Source organism: Rattus rattus, chromosome 10 (genome assembly GCF_011064425.1).
Source record: "Rattus rattus isolate New Zealand chromosome 10, Rrattus_CSIRO_v1, whole genome shotgun sequence".
Classification (NCBI taxonomy): domain Eukaryota; kingdom Metazoa; phylum Chordata; class Mammalia; order Rodentia; family Muridae; genus Rattus; species Rattus rattus.
Genome location: NC_046163.1, coordinates 30,005,211 through 30,020,108, shown reverse-complemented (window position 1 = coordinate 30,020,108; position 14,898 = coordinate 30,005,211). Strand labels below are relative to the sequence as shown.

The 14,898-nt window shown below is 40.3% G+C and overlaps 1 protein-coding gene across 1 annotated transcript in view; it reads left to right on the top strand.

Annotated features, from left to right (window-relative positions):
- Hmcn1 (hemicentin 1) overlaps nucleotides 1-13,642 on the top strand; it is a 442,192-nt gene extending 428,550 nt beyond the window's left edge. The window contains 3 exon segments of the mRNA XM_032915428.1: nucleotides 3,655-3,774; nucleotides 10,619-10,745; nucleotides 12,256-13,642. Of these exon segments, the coding sequence (XP_032771319.1) occupies nucleotides 3,655-3,774; nucleotides 10,619-10,745; nucleotides 12,256-12,622 (614 nt within the window). The 3' untranslated portion in view covers nucleotides 12,623-13,642.
- Nucleotides 13,643-14,898: the final 1,256 nt, after the last annotated feature.

Here is a 14,898-nt window from a genome sequence, read left to right as displayed (position 1 = left end):
GCTCACTTCTTGTCCGGAGTACTAAGCCTTTATACAGCTCCTGTGTTTGGTGCACCAAACCACCTATGATCTCCAGGCTGGACTGACTCAAAAGTTTTTTGGTTTTGTTTGTTTGTTTTTGTTTTTCTGACATTTATTCTGGCACCTAGGATGATGACAGACTATCCAGATAAATGATGTATTTGCATGTGTGCATTCTAATAATGTTACATTGTTTCTCTTTCTGGGACCTGTTACTGAATTAAATCCTACATAGATATAAAGGTCAGTGCTACCCATGAGGTGAGTTTTTAGGGAGATACACACATTGTTGCATAGTATGGTGCAAAAGCTGGGGCTTAGAAATGAGAGTTTTGACCCAGTCAGCTGTTCTTTGTAATGGCCCACGTTCTGTCAGCCATTGTCCTCAGTCTTCCCATGAAATTGCCCAGTCAGGTTATTTTGTATGTTTATGGCTAAAGATAATGCAATCCAGAGCAACTTGGACCCATTGCTTCAAAATATGTGTGCTCAGTATCTTTATCTAAACTCATAAGCCAGGAACTTAATTTTACAAAACTTCACTATAATTTCCCACCAAAGACTTGAGTCCTTATTTTCAGCTAAGTTGTAAACATTGCCATCTGCCATAGATTTAACTCAGTTTTGGTCCATGTCTACAGTTTGCCTGTCGTCGAGCTAGACAAAAAGAGGAATTAGCAAACGACAGTTAGCCCCACTATTTTGTTAGATGGCAAAAGGAAGCAAACAGGAAAGGAGGAAGGCAAGAAAGGACTCTTATTCAAAGGCCATTGGACTGGACCATTCATCCATCCTTAACGCTCTCTTCAAAGACCATTGGAACATCTCATTCTAACAGTGTCTAACATGTTGTTCATACTTAGTGATGTATTCTCTCCCTTTACGCTGTTTTAGTGTCTTGAGGCTTTCTTTATCCTCTGACTGATTGTTTTCATTTACTTTCTGACTCGTCCCCATCCTGTTACCTTTTCTGACGCACGTGCCCGGTCAGCTGTAGCTGGAGCCAGATCCTCCTATCGTACAGTCTTAGCTGTGTCCACCGGACTTCCTGAAAATTTGAGCTTTATACCTTATTATTGCATTCTTATTGATCCAATACTTTTCTTTCTAGTTATCCCAGGGTAGTTAAAGTGTATCTTTATGGATATGTTAACTCTGCTGTGTGATGGGCCTTCCAGAACTACGGACACTGTCAAAGTCTTACGCTTTAAACTTCATGCATTTATTAGCAGGGCCCTGCCTTTGGTTGAGTGTGGACAAATACCACATGGTCACTGCTTCTCTGCATCTCCCGTCACTCTGAGTGATGGACAGCTTTCAGTGCCTACAGTTTCGATCTGGCTCTTCGCTTACCTAAACGTTCATGATTCGTTTGGTAATATGTTGTCTTTAAAAGTGTCTTTGAGTGGCCACTCTGACTCCGGGGCTTTGTAGCCTGCCATCCTCCCACTTGTGGCTTCATTTTGGACAAACTCATTACTTTTAGCCTTCTTTTATTCTTTTTACCTCAAAGTCATTGCTCGTGCCCATGCTATAACTGAACTAAACCACGCGCTCACACCGGGCATCGCCTGACTGCCGCCCTCTAACGACTGAAGCTGCACACAGCTTTAGAAAGAGCCTCTTAGCAACAGCCCAACTCCCTGCCTTCATCATTGCTTAGGGCTGCAGCTCCACCCCGCTAGGGTCTAATGGAGCTTTGCTCTCTTGATGTCCACCGTACACCAATGCTGTGGTGCATCAACATTACCTTCTCCCATAGGCATGCATTGTTCGAGACTATTTTACAGTGAGTATCGATCCTGTAAAACCTAAAGTAGCCTTTATAACTCATTGACCTATGGTCTTCCCATTTATTGGTGAAACAGTGAGGAGTCTTACATATTTCTTAAAATACGGTGAATATTTTATTGGGGTTAATGAAGTTATTCACACGAAGGTTGCAGACAGCTCTGGAATCGTCAAACAAAAGCAACTTACAACAAACACTGACTGCCTTTAATTAACCATCTGGGGCAGACGCGTTACAAAAGGATTAAATTGACATTGTGGAATCTTGTTAGATTAGGGCAGATTTTTAGTTTTTAAAGAATTGATTCCAGGGTTTAACAGAAATAATGAACTTTGCTTCGGTTCTGAGAGCAGAAATCACACATTGCCATTTTAAAATTCATATGCTTGGAAGCTCCATGTTAATGACTTCGAGTTCAAAAATCATTTGAATTTCTGTTGTTGTTTTAGATTAAAGCAAATATTTAAAGAGAAAAGACAAAAATAACTCATGCAAATTATGAGATGAATACTTTGGCTAGCTAAAATGGTGCATAAACATGGGAAGTGAATATTTGCTGGATATTGTCATTAACGGGTTTTGAATCGTTACAATTATGTTTTCAGCATGTGCTGAGCAGATTCATTAACTCTGAGTCATCCACCAGACTCACTGTGTCTTCGCTTTATTCTACCCTTCCTCCTCCTGCTCCCCTTCATGGCATATTCTTTGGTGTCCCACTGGTTAGTGTATTCCCAGTGGCCATTAGAGATTTGATTAAAAAAAAAAAAAGACCATCAGAATCCAGAAGCAAACATCGAGTTTGAATTATCATCTAGTCTCGCTGTACTTTAGTGTGTGTGATTTTTTTCACATTAATGATAGTAGGCAGCCCCCCCACCCCACCCCCTCTGTGGTTTATAAAGTGTTTTCTCACTTACTGCAGTGTATGGATCTCCCAACAAACCCATGAAGTGGAATAGACGGTTTCCATGCTCCCTTTTAGCAGAAGAATTGACTGAGATCTTGAGAAATTAGATGAGTTCCCCAACTTAGCACAGCTATAGACTGGTATCTGCCACTAGTAGTTTGATATAAAAAGATTGAGAAATATTTCTCACAAATATGGGAACGCTTTCACTTGAAAATATCTGCATATGTGAAAGCTTTGTATAGATATTATATGGAGAGAGAGAGAGAGAGAGAGAGAGAGAGAGAGAGAGATCAAAGTAGAGATGGTTCAGTGGTTACTCACATTGGCTGCTTCTCCAAAGGAGCTGGGTTTAATTCCCAGCACCCACACAGTCTGTAACCCCTGTTTCAAGGGACTCAATGCCCTCTTCTGTGCATATGCCCTGCACAGCCATGGTATACAGATATATACAAAGGCAAAATACTCATGCACACAAAATAATAAAATAAAAGTTTTTAAAGCAGATACCTCCTTTCCCAATTAATAGCAAAAGAAATTTCCATGTAAATTTTACCATTTTATCAAAATGTTAGCTTTTTTTTTTTTTTTTTTTGTGGTTTCAGATCTTATGCAGAGCTGCCCCCCCCCAGTCATTTTAATGTAATTTAGCAACACAGGAAAAAATGGCAAAGTTGAGACTTCAGGTCATAGATATTCATGTAAAATAATAGAGAAATGCCCGTATATTAAAAAGTAGTATAGTGCATCTTATAATACAGTTAGTATTTATGTTGCTAAAAACAGGCTTGGTGTATAGTAGCTCTAATGTGAAGCCACCACGAATGTTTCTATGTTATGCCTGCCACGTGTATTGATAGCAGTGTCACGGATCCTGCTCGCATGACTGTCCCTTTGGCATGACTATGTACTCTGTTTTCTTTCTAAACAGATATTGATGAATGTCAAAACAGAGATACTTGCCAACATGAGTGTAAAAACACGATCGGAAGCTACCAGTGCGTCTGCCCACCAGGTTATCGACTCATGCTCAATGGGAAAACGTGCCAAGGTGAGAAAAGACACGGGAATATTCATTGTCCCAGTTTGGCATCAAAAACAACATTGAGAGACATAAGAAAATGTTGTGAATAATTATTCCTCTAGCTGCTCCTCTTTTCCCATTCTTACTGGTCAGATGTGTGTCTAAACCAGTAGTTCCCAACCTGTGGATGGTGACCCCTTAGGGGTCACATATCAGATACTCTGAATATCACACATTTACATTTATATTACACATATCACATATTCCGATTCATAACAGTCGCGAAATTACAGTCATAAAGTAGCAATGAAATAATGTTATGGTTGGGGGCCACCGCAGCGTGAGGAACTGGGTTAAATGACTGAAGCACTAGGAAGCTCGAGAACCACTGATCTAAATGACACTTGTGCAAGTAGGAAAGACAAGAGAGAGGTGGCTCAGTGAAGGGAAATGACCAAGGCACATACTTGGTGTGGTCGTCCTTAAAGAATCATCAACCCCTTTCATATTAAAGACCTTTATAGCTTAAAGGAGACTCTTCTTTTCAAACATTTTTCACCATGTGGTGGAGCTGGAAGGGAAAATGAGAAAGATGATTAGTATATATACTGACTGCAATGTGAAGGACTACTCTCTTTTCTCTCATTAGATTTATCTCTAGGGGTGTGCCCCCGTGCCCTGCTTTCTTTCTCTAGTTTTGTTTGTCCTTATTTGGCATTATTTTTGTTTGGCCTTCCTTCTTTAAGAACAATGAGTAGAATCAGAGGCCACAGACAAAGGATCAGTCTCTAGATGGATGAGAGGAGAAATGGTGATAATCTCTTCACTGTTTGAGTCCGCAAATGAAGACTCTCGACCATATACTAGTTCTGTTGGGGGTAATAGTAGTGCTTCCCCTTAAGAGCCTCCATCTAATGCAGACAAATGCTAATAAATCAAAAGACCAATGCATAGGTTCTATACGGAAGGCAAAGCAGAGTGAAAATAGGAAGGAAAAATACTACCAATCACCAGATTTCCTTATTTTGTGTGAAAACCATGAAGAGAATAGCACTTTCTTGGTTATTATGATATACTTAGATTAAAAAGAAATAGCCTGTCGATCTCTTCTGAGAAGAGAATTTTATCAATAAAACCTAAGCATGGTGTATGCCTCTAAAATTTTGTTCTTTTCTGTCATATACAAACTATATCCTTTTAAAACATATGCCAATAAAATCTTTATGAGAACATTTTACAATAGCCATGAAATTGAGATTGAATTTTCTTTTTTCAACTTCACAAAGACTTGTGGAGAATGTAGTCTGTAGGCGCTCTATCCTGGAAACCAAGACCAGTAGAAAGGATGGCTTTACCTGATGTATCAAAAGGTAGTCCTTTCCCAACTCTTCTCACTGTCCGAGGGTCCCCATGTACATTTTGGGGGCTGAACAAGAAGCTTGAACTCAGTAGACCCTTTGCTGTCATCCATCAATCACAGAACATTATTAAGAATGTACCTTACATGAATAACTTGGGTCAGCAATAGAGATATAATTCCCACTCACGTGAATAAATGAAACTCCTACTTAAGGTGACTCTATGAACCCCAATGCCCTAGGGTCTCAAGACTGAAGGTAACACTATCTCAAATTGTACATTCTCCAATGGCCTCTCATCTTTCCTAAGATACAGTGAATACTGCAGACAGCACATGCTGGATGGGGGGCGGGGGCGGGGGTGCTGACTCTCCGTACTTTAGAACTGACTCAGCCCAGACATCTTTCTAAAAAAGCACCAAGGTCACTAGGGTTGGTGGCAAATGCCTTTTCTTCCCAGCACTCTGTAGGCAAAGGCAGATAGACCACTGTGAGTTTGAGGACAGCCAGGGCTTTATAATGAGATCGTGTCTCAAATATGAGAGAGACAGAGACAGAGGCAGAGAGACAGAGACAGACAGAGGCAGAGAGACAGAAAGACAAACAGAGAGAGACAGAGAGACAGACAGAGACAGAGAGAGCACCAATGCCCAAACCTACAACTACCCTTCCTGCAGCTGTCTCAGGAACCAAAGAAGGATGCAGGACAAATACCAAAGCATTTAGAATTATCAACTGAACCACAAAATCTTTTAAGCAAAGTTAAAGGGTTATATGATACACTCATTAGAGAGGTTTTCCTTCCCTTCGAAATCTTGCCAGTTTTTTTTTTAATTGCCCTCATTTAGCTCAAAACATTTTTCAGCCTTCACTTGTGCCACAGAGTGGAAAATACTGTGAACAAATCAGAAACAGGTGTCGTGGAAGTGTTTGCAATTTAAATGGGTTACATACTTTTGTGGTTTTAAAAAGACATGAGAGAAAACATTTCTGACTTTTTAAAGAATTCTTTATTCTAAGGAATAGCTTAGAGTCTCTTTATAGCTTTAGAAAGGCTTTGAGGCATTTACAAGGAGCAAGAGACTGTTTTCAGCCCTGTTTTTTTTTTTTTAAGCTTTATACATTGCTAATGGCCGTGTCAGTAAGAGCTGGGACGTTACAATGCACAGTGTCATAGGGAACAAAGACGGAGAATCCTGTAAAAAGTGGAAATCACTGGGCTGTAAAATTAAAAACAAAATACAAAAAGTGTGACCAATCAAGATTTGACTGAGAAGCAAAAAGGAGAAACTACAAGAAACTCAGCCTGATTTTATGCTCCACAAATATTAAAAAAAAACTCAAATAGACTTTTATATATGACAAATAATGCATTGTTTGAAAAATACCAGTAAGAGAATAAGCGTTTTAAAGGGAGAAAATTTAATATTGTATAGCATTTGAAAGTTCTGTCTTCTACATTTTTAAACACATGCTGTGTATTTATCAAGAGTCCAGGTTAATTACTTTGTATTTTTTGAATATTTTATCCCAGTCCCCCCTCCTAGACTTCTTCACCCCTTACACATCCCCTTTGCCTCTTAGAGGGTGCTCCCCAACATCGTTCATTCCCCTACCCTGGGCATCAAGTCTACAGGATTAGGCTCATCCTCTCCCACTGAGGCCAGACAAGGCAGTCCTCTGCTACACATGGACCAGGGGCCACAGACCAGCCTGTGTCTGCTCTTTGGTTGGTGGCTCAGTCTCTAAGAGCTCTGAGAGGTCCAGGTTAGTTTATACTCTTGGTTTTCCTATGGGGTTGCCATCCCCTTGAGCTCCTTCAGTCCTTCCTCTAACTCTTCCACTGGGGTCCCCGGCCTCAGTCCAATGGTTGGCTGTGAGTATCTCCATCTGTCTCAGCTGCTGGTAGAGCCTCTCAGAGGACAGCCATGCTAGGCTCCTGTCTGCAAGCACAACATGGATTCAGTAATAGTGTCAGGGCATGGTGTCTACAGATGTTCCAAGAGTATTTATCCCGAATTATTTTTAAAGTATCCAGAAGCAATTGCTTAAATCTATCATATTTTCTATTGCTATTGATGTAAAATCATTTCAGCTCAGTTTGCTCTTCTAACAGGGATATGTATATAATTGCCTGCACTTTGATTTCTCCAATAATGTTTTTACGATGTTTATTAAAAAACCGGACATCATCAGTTAATCCATTATAGAAGACAAGAGTATTAGTCCTCTGATTTTTCTTTCTTTGAAATAAGGTCTCATTGTGGACCACTGGCTGGACTAGAACTCACAGTAGTTTGTTCTGCCTCCCAGGTGCTGGAATTAGAGGGGTGGGTGTGCCACCGCGACCAGCTCTCTTTATTTTTGTTTGTCCTTTTTGGTATTGTTTGTGCTTGGTCTTCCTTTTTTAAGAACAGTGAGTAGAATCAGAGACCACAGATGGAGGGGGACCACCCGCCTACAAGCTTGCTGAGTATTAAGTACTTCCTTTCGGAAAGCAGACATTTGTCATGGACTAAAGACAGAGGCTTTACCTCAACATAGACTACAGTCCTGCAGGCCAATACATAGCTCTCACATTGGCCTGAAGCGTCCAACGACCTTAGCAAAGTACAAATGTTTCTGAGGTAGTGTTAGCTTTCGACTGTTTAGATTGCATGTATAATGTGAGGAAATATGAATAATTCTCATGTTTAGGAAATAATTCAATGGGTATTTTATTTTTTTATTAATTTTAGTCTGCAAAACAGTGGGCTTGACTATGATGTTTTCATGAACACATGCCCCTTGCTCATAGTTTCCCCTCATTAGCTGCCCCCACCCCTCTTCCCTTCCCTTAACCGATTCCTCCCCTTCCCCTGAAAAGTCCCCTTTGCTTTCATGTCTCACACATAGGCATTTATAAGCTCTTCTGTACAGACCCGTACTGAACCAATGAGCCTATGATAATAACAGCTCTTAGTAGACACACGCTCTGTCCCGTAACCTGATTCTTGTGACCCCCACAGTCTTCTAGCCTCCATGCTTCTGGGTAAGATCAGTATACAAAGTTAGAGACAAAGAAAAATTTTGAAGCTGGAAAAAAATTAAGAGAAATAAAGATAAATAAAACTCAGGCTAACCGAATTTCTTTCACATTTTCCTCAAGGTCTTTTCACTCCATCTTTAAGACAATCTCAATTTGTCAGAGATAAAACACGTTCCTCTGATTAAAAAGTAAATAAAGAATTAGAAATTGGCTCACAGAGAGGACAGACAGAAGTGCTGCAATGAAAATGTTTTATGCTGGAATTCTGTATCGTAAGAAAACCAGTTGTAAGGAGCACACACGGCCAGTCCACGGCCCCTGGCACTTATATAGCAGAGGTCTGCCTGGTCTGGACCGGGAGAGGGAGGCAATGACTGGAATGTAGATAAATAAAATAATTTTTAAGAAACAAATAAAAAGGAAAATATAACCAAGGAGAAGGAAGAGGAGGAGGAAGGAGAAGGAGAGGAGGAGGAAGAAGAAAAGAAAACGGGTTGTAAAGTAAAACAGGAGCAGAAAACACCACCCCTCATTGTCTGCACAGAGACAGACAATTGTTAGAGTCCAGGCACTGTGACACTTTTGTTGTTGCTGCTGCTTCTGCCAACACTGCTGTTTTCAAGACAGGGTGTCTCTATGTAGCCCTGGCTGTCCTGAAACGCATTCTGTAAACCAGGTTGGCCTCAAACTCAGGGATCTGCCTGCCTCTGCCTCCCAAGTGCTGGGATTAAAGGCAGGAACCATCGCTATCCAGTTAAATACCTTTTTTTAAACTCTATGAATACTATTATTAAATTGTAGATAACTGCATAGAAAACAATGTGGTTGTAATGTAACCTGAACTGCTCACTTGAATACAAGACACAGACAGTAAATACTGCAACTTTGATGGTGGTGGTCTGTGACTCACACGCTGCCTCTTGGAATCGCCTCTCAAGAGTTCACAAAATGTACTTCCCAGCTTGAACCCGAGTCCCGTGTAAATGTCATGATGCACTTAGCTGCTATAGAGAGACAGGGCAGGCGGGGGTTACACAGGTAGGCAACTGAGTACCACAGCCCTTCATTTGGCTTGCAGAGGCCGCATCATAGGAAAGCTATGCGGAGTCACTTGCTTGTCATGCCTTCGGCACACCAGGATAGTCTCAGTTATCCTAGAAGGAAGAAGGCTGTATCTTCTATGTCCAGGCAGCTGAGAAGGACCGAAACATTGAATATCAGAAAAATGCTAAAGCTATTATTTTGCTAAAATAGCTAAACTAAAATCTAATTTTAAATTGCTAACGTTCGTAGCCATGCTTTTTAAAAAGGCATTGGGTTCTTCAATATGTATTATTTCTGTACAGTATATTTATATATTTGCTCTAGGATTCATGCAGCCTTTCTCTGGAAGGTAGATGAAGGGGGTGGCAGACTTCCAGACCATGAATTTCTCAGGCAGATATGGGGAGAGTAAAGTTGGGGGAATGAGGATATGAACATGGATTTCCTGAAACACCTGTCTCCTCCTCTGTACTCAAATCCCCGTGTACCCCCAGGCAGGTGAAGGCTACCTATGAGGAGATTAAACAAAATAATAACTTAGATTCTCAAAAATACCTCAAAATATTCATTTAATTCTATGGAATCAATCTCCTTCCCCCTCTCCCTCTCCCTCTTTCCCTCCCCTCCCCCCTCCCCTCCCTCTCCCCCTCCCTCTCCCTCTTCCTCTTCCTCTGTATGCCTGTCTGCCTGCCTGCCTGCCTGCCTGCCTGCCTACCTGACTTCCTCTGGTGCTCAATTAGAAATCCAGAATTAAAAAATTGTGGCACAAAAGCATCTTCAGAAAGCTTGAAAGTTTTCTTCAGTTCTGTGCTACTCTTCTAAAACTCAGATTGCATCAGTGTTTTCATTAAATAACTGAGGAAACCACAGAATACAATGTCCTTTCCTGGCACCCACCCTGCTCTTGCCGCTGCTCCAGGGAACATCCCCATGCCACGCCACTGAGGGTCCACTCTGCCAACAGCGCAGTTCGATTCTGCTCCGTTTCATCAAACTTGAACTGTGGTTTGGGGGTAATTGCTCATATTACTAAAGATTCTTCAGTCTGTAAAGTATTCACGGGTGTCCCTTAATTTTTAGCTTGGTCAGTGTGTATCTAAAATCTCATTTGCTTGACAAACTCACATATGCTCTGCTTTTCAAACAGAAGAGACACGTGCGTGCTCTTAAAAGCTGCCCCTCTACTTTTCCAGCTCTTATTTTCCTTTTGACTTTTCACACATATCAAAGAAAGAAATGCCCTCAGAGCAGTCAGGGAAATAAACAGACTAGAAATCATACTCCTCTTTTTTGTGGCTGAAGCGTGGGAGTGACAAATAAGCCTATTATGGGACTAAGGACAAAGGACTTTCTCTATATTCCAGGCAAAGACCAATGACCGCTACAGTGACCCTTATTGACCCCAACTAACAATGCTCTGTATTCTTTGTGTGGTCCCTAGATGTCGATGAGTGCTTGGAGCAGAATGTACGCTGTGGGCCGAATCGCATGTGTTTCAACATGAGAGGAAGCTATCAGTGCATCGACACACCCTGTCCACCCAACTACCAACGAGATCCTGTTTTGGGGTTTGTTTCTCCTTCTTCTTCCAGACATGCTTCTGGAAACCCTGCCTTTGACCAACATAACCTTGTTAACAGTCATGCCTAACTCATAGAACGTCAGTAGCCCTGAGGAGATACATATGTGCTGATCATGTGTTCCTTCTTCTATGAATGGACAAGAGATAAACTCATTAGTCAGCTGCCACTGTCAACCAAACCATCACTCATGATTGCCAAGCCTTCCTGGATGAGGCTTCCATCATGGAGTCCAAAGTGTAGCGTCCAGGGCTCTCCTACACAGCAAGTGTTCTATGGGATACAGAGCCAACCTTTCTTTCTGTAAAAGTTCCTCATTTGTATTTGTACTGTCTCAAGCTGATAAGTACTGTAAGCAGGTAGATTGAAGTCCCTTTTCTGTTGCTGTGGTGACTCACCGTGCATCCAGAGAAGGAGAGAAACAAGGATGAGTCAATAGTCTGACCATAGGTGGTGTCTTACTCACATTTCCTAGTGCCTGACAGTCTTCTTGCTTCTGGAAAAACTATTCTAGTTTTTCCCACCCTGTCTATGTACAAAGGATTCTTGAAAACAAGTGATAATGTTTATCTTTGGTGTCCCTGTTCATCACCAACTGCTCACTGGACTCACACTTTATTTTCCTCTTGGTAATGCCTCAAGTTAATGTAGCATGGTCGAGTGTGTATTACCAAGGACCTACCATGCTTGTGATGAATCTTGTAGGGATGGAAACAGGAAGAGGGATTTAAATTATAGAGACTTACAAAGTATCTAAAAAATGATTTGACTAAAGAATCTACATTTTCATAAAATAGTCCTTTGCGGAGTTTTTTTCCCCCATCTAGATCTCTAGAAAAAAATAATTTAACTGTCATTATGATTTAGTGTGGGCTCTGAGAGGGGGAAATCCTTTTAAATGTAAAATAATATGAAAGAAAAGTTTAAAAGGAAGTCATCCCCTAGAAATCGCAAGTAGCCTTTATTCTGAAAAGAATAAACGAAATAGCTGTATAGCCTATGTTAACCTTCAACCAGCATTAGGATGTTCGAATGTCTCTTATTGTCCTCTTTCTGGGAAGTATTCTTTTCCAAGATACATATGATGCATTTGTTTCTGAAACTGACTTTTTCATTTTAACGACAGCTCTCTCAGGAGTGTTCAGGAGCTGTGGTGAAGCACGAGGCCAGCATCCAATGCTGGCACCCCACCAAAAGAGAAATAAAGCATTAATGTATTCTTGCTTACTTCAGGAACTCCAATCTTCTGGTTTTAGTAGAACAAGAATATTGATACTTGACTGTAGACCAGTTTTGGGTTTTGTTTGTTTGTTGTTTGTTTGTTTGTTTTACTACCTGGTATCTCTTTTGAGCCAGTGATTTAGGACATGGGGAGAGCCACATTTGTAGGTTAACAAATGACTAAGAGTCACCGTGGGTCATGATCACTTGTGTCCTATCTTGTTCCAGGGTGTGTAACTGTGTGTGTAACTGCATCTCATTTATTATCTAACCTTAGGTTCTGCCTCAAGAACTGCCCACCCAATGACTTGGAATGTACCTTGAGCCCCTATGCCTTGGAATATAAACTTGTCTCCCTCCCATTTGGAATAGCTGCCAATCAAGATTTAATCCGGCTGGTTGCATACACACAGGATGGAGTGATGCATCCCAGGACAACTTTCCTCATGGTAGATGAGGAACCAGCTGTCCCTTTTGCCTTAAGGGATGAAAACCTGAAAGGAGTCGTGTACACTACACGTCCACTACGAGAGGCAGAGACCTACCGCATGAAGGTGCGGGCTTTATCCTACAGTGCCAATGGGACCATTGAGTATCAGACCACATTCATAGTTTATATAGCTGTGTCTGCCTATCCATACTAGGAAGTACTCCAGAATCGAGTCCAAATATTTAAACTGCATTGATCTAGCAATCAAGGACCTCTACAGTTTACTATCTCTTAAACAGTTGCAATCTTGGCAACTTGAAAATGGTGCTGTACTGTTATGTATGTGTTCCTTGGTACTGCTGAAGTATCTGTATGATCCCACTGTGGTCATGTATCTTTTAGTACGTTCTAGAAGAGTCCTTTCTTATTGTCTTTATTTATTACACTGGAGCAGTTACTTCCCAAGGATTATTCTGATCAGCTCACAGGACATGTCAGTGATATTGTATAGTAGCATAGTAGCTAAGATCATTTTCTTGGAAACAATATAGAACAAAACAAAACAAAAAACTAGTTCAAATACTTTTTGAACATTTTGGCTATTCTTAAAATGGTAAAAACCAGTTATTATGTGTTTTGATAAAAGCTTATGCCATATTATACATTTTTTAAATATTGAAATAACACTTATATCTTTCATTTTAAGGTTAAAAATAAGAAACCTCACTTTTCTGAAATATAGTGCAGATACAAGAAAGTTTGCTTGGTCCGAAATGGATCTTATCTTTATTAAATACTCAAGATACATTACCTGAGGTTCTGCGAAATCATGTGAACTTTGTACTATGTTATCAGAAAATTACTTTCCCTTTAAAGAATTGCCCATGGCCTAGGTCTTTGACATTTTGGTATTCACTCAGCTCCATAACTTTTACATTCCATATCTATCTGTCAAATAAAATTATTTTAAGACATAGCAATAGAACAGATTTCTTGATTATTGTAATCATGTATGTTCAAGTAACGTGTTAAACGTCAATACACTGTACATGGTGGTAACAGACTCTGTAAGCAATTGTCAAGATGTATTCTATTTTGATGAAGTGTATATATTACCTTAGTGTGTATTTTCTATATAATATCTTGATGGACTCTTTTATAAAATTATTTTATAAAAAAATTACAGTAAAATAAGCCTAAATAAAATTTTCACCTTTTTCTTAATAACCTAAAATGTGTTTCCTTGTAGACTATACTAGTTCCTTTTCTGTTGCTTTGATAGATGTTTAGAAGAAAAAATTAGGAGAGAATGGTCTTGCTTTGGCTTACAGCTCTCTAAGGACAAAGTCCATAATGGCAAGGGAAATGTGACAGCAACACAGAAGTCATGGAAGCTAGTTGATCACATCGCATCCACACTCAGGAAGCAGAGAGAATAATCTGGGCCAGACCATAGAACCTCAGATTCCTTCTTGGTGGCTGGTGCTACCTACAGGTGCTGAGGGTGTCGGGAAGATGACAGTTTTAGAGTGTTAGAAGTGGGTTCATTGGCTTCTGTGGGTGCTAGGGTAGTCAGGCAAGGGAGAAGCAGTAAAGGAAGGATCTGGCCTCCCTAGAGTGCAGAACCTCAAGACCAAATCCAGCTTCACTTCATGTGGGCTAGAAGTCACAGGGAGGTTCTAATATTAGGGCATCTTAGCTCAGGGCTCAGATGTTACAGCTGACAGTGACGGTGATGTCATGTGACGATTTAGTGAGAATTTTTTGACTCTGGGAAGAGGCTAGACAGCTGCATAACCTCCTCAAGCAGTGTCACCAAGTAGGAGCCAAGTGTTCAAACACAGCACATTTCATATTTGAACCACAACACAGCTATTATAGACACTGCAGTTCTAGGAGTAAACATAAATGTATAGGCATCATGACAGCCCAAAATACATGACCATACCATGCACCCTTCAAAGGATGAGGCACATAGACCACTTGTGCAACATAGAAGAACTCATCCTTTTGTACTTTATGACTGTGAGTAAAAGTTCTCACTACCTTAGTTTCCTCATCCATCTATACAGTCTTCTAATATCTCATCTAATAAATAAATCCCTTAAAGAAATATAGGAAAACATTAACAGTGGAGGAAATGAACAAAACAGTTCAAGACCTGAAAGTGGGAAGAGAATCAATTTTTAAAAATTCAAACCGAAGGACATCTGGAAATGAAAATGTTTAGAACTCCACCATCAGGCCTCTATTTTGCTAGCAAGCTTCACTAACAGAATACAAGAGACAAAAGAGATAAGCTCAGACATTGAAGATACAATTGAAGAAATGGATACCTCAGTAGAGAAAATATTAATCTACAAGAATACTGGCATAGATCATCCAGGAAATCAAGGACACTATGAAAAGCCCAAATCTAAGAATAAGAATAGGGGAAGGAAAAGAAACTCAAGTTGAAGACTCAGAAAATATTTTCCAAAAAATTCATAA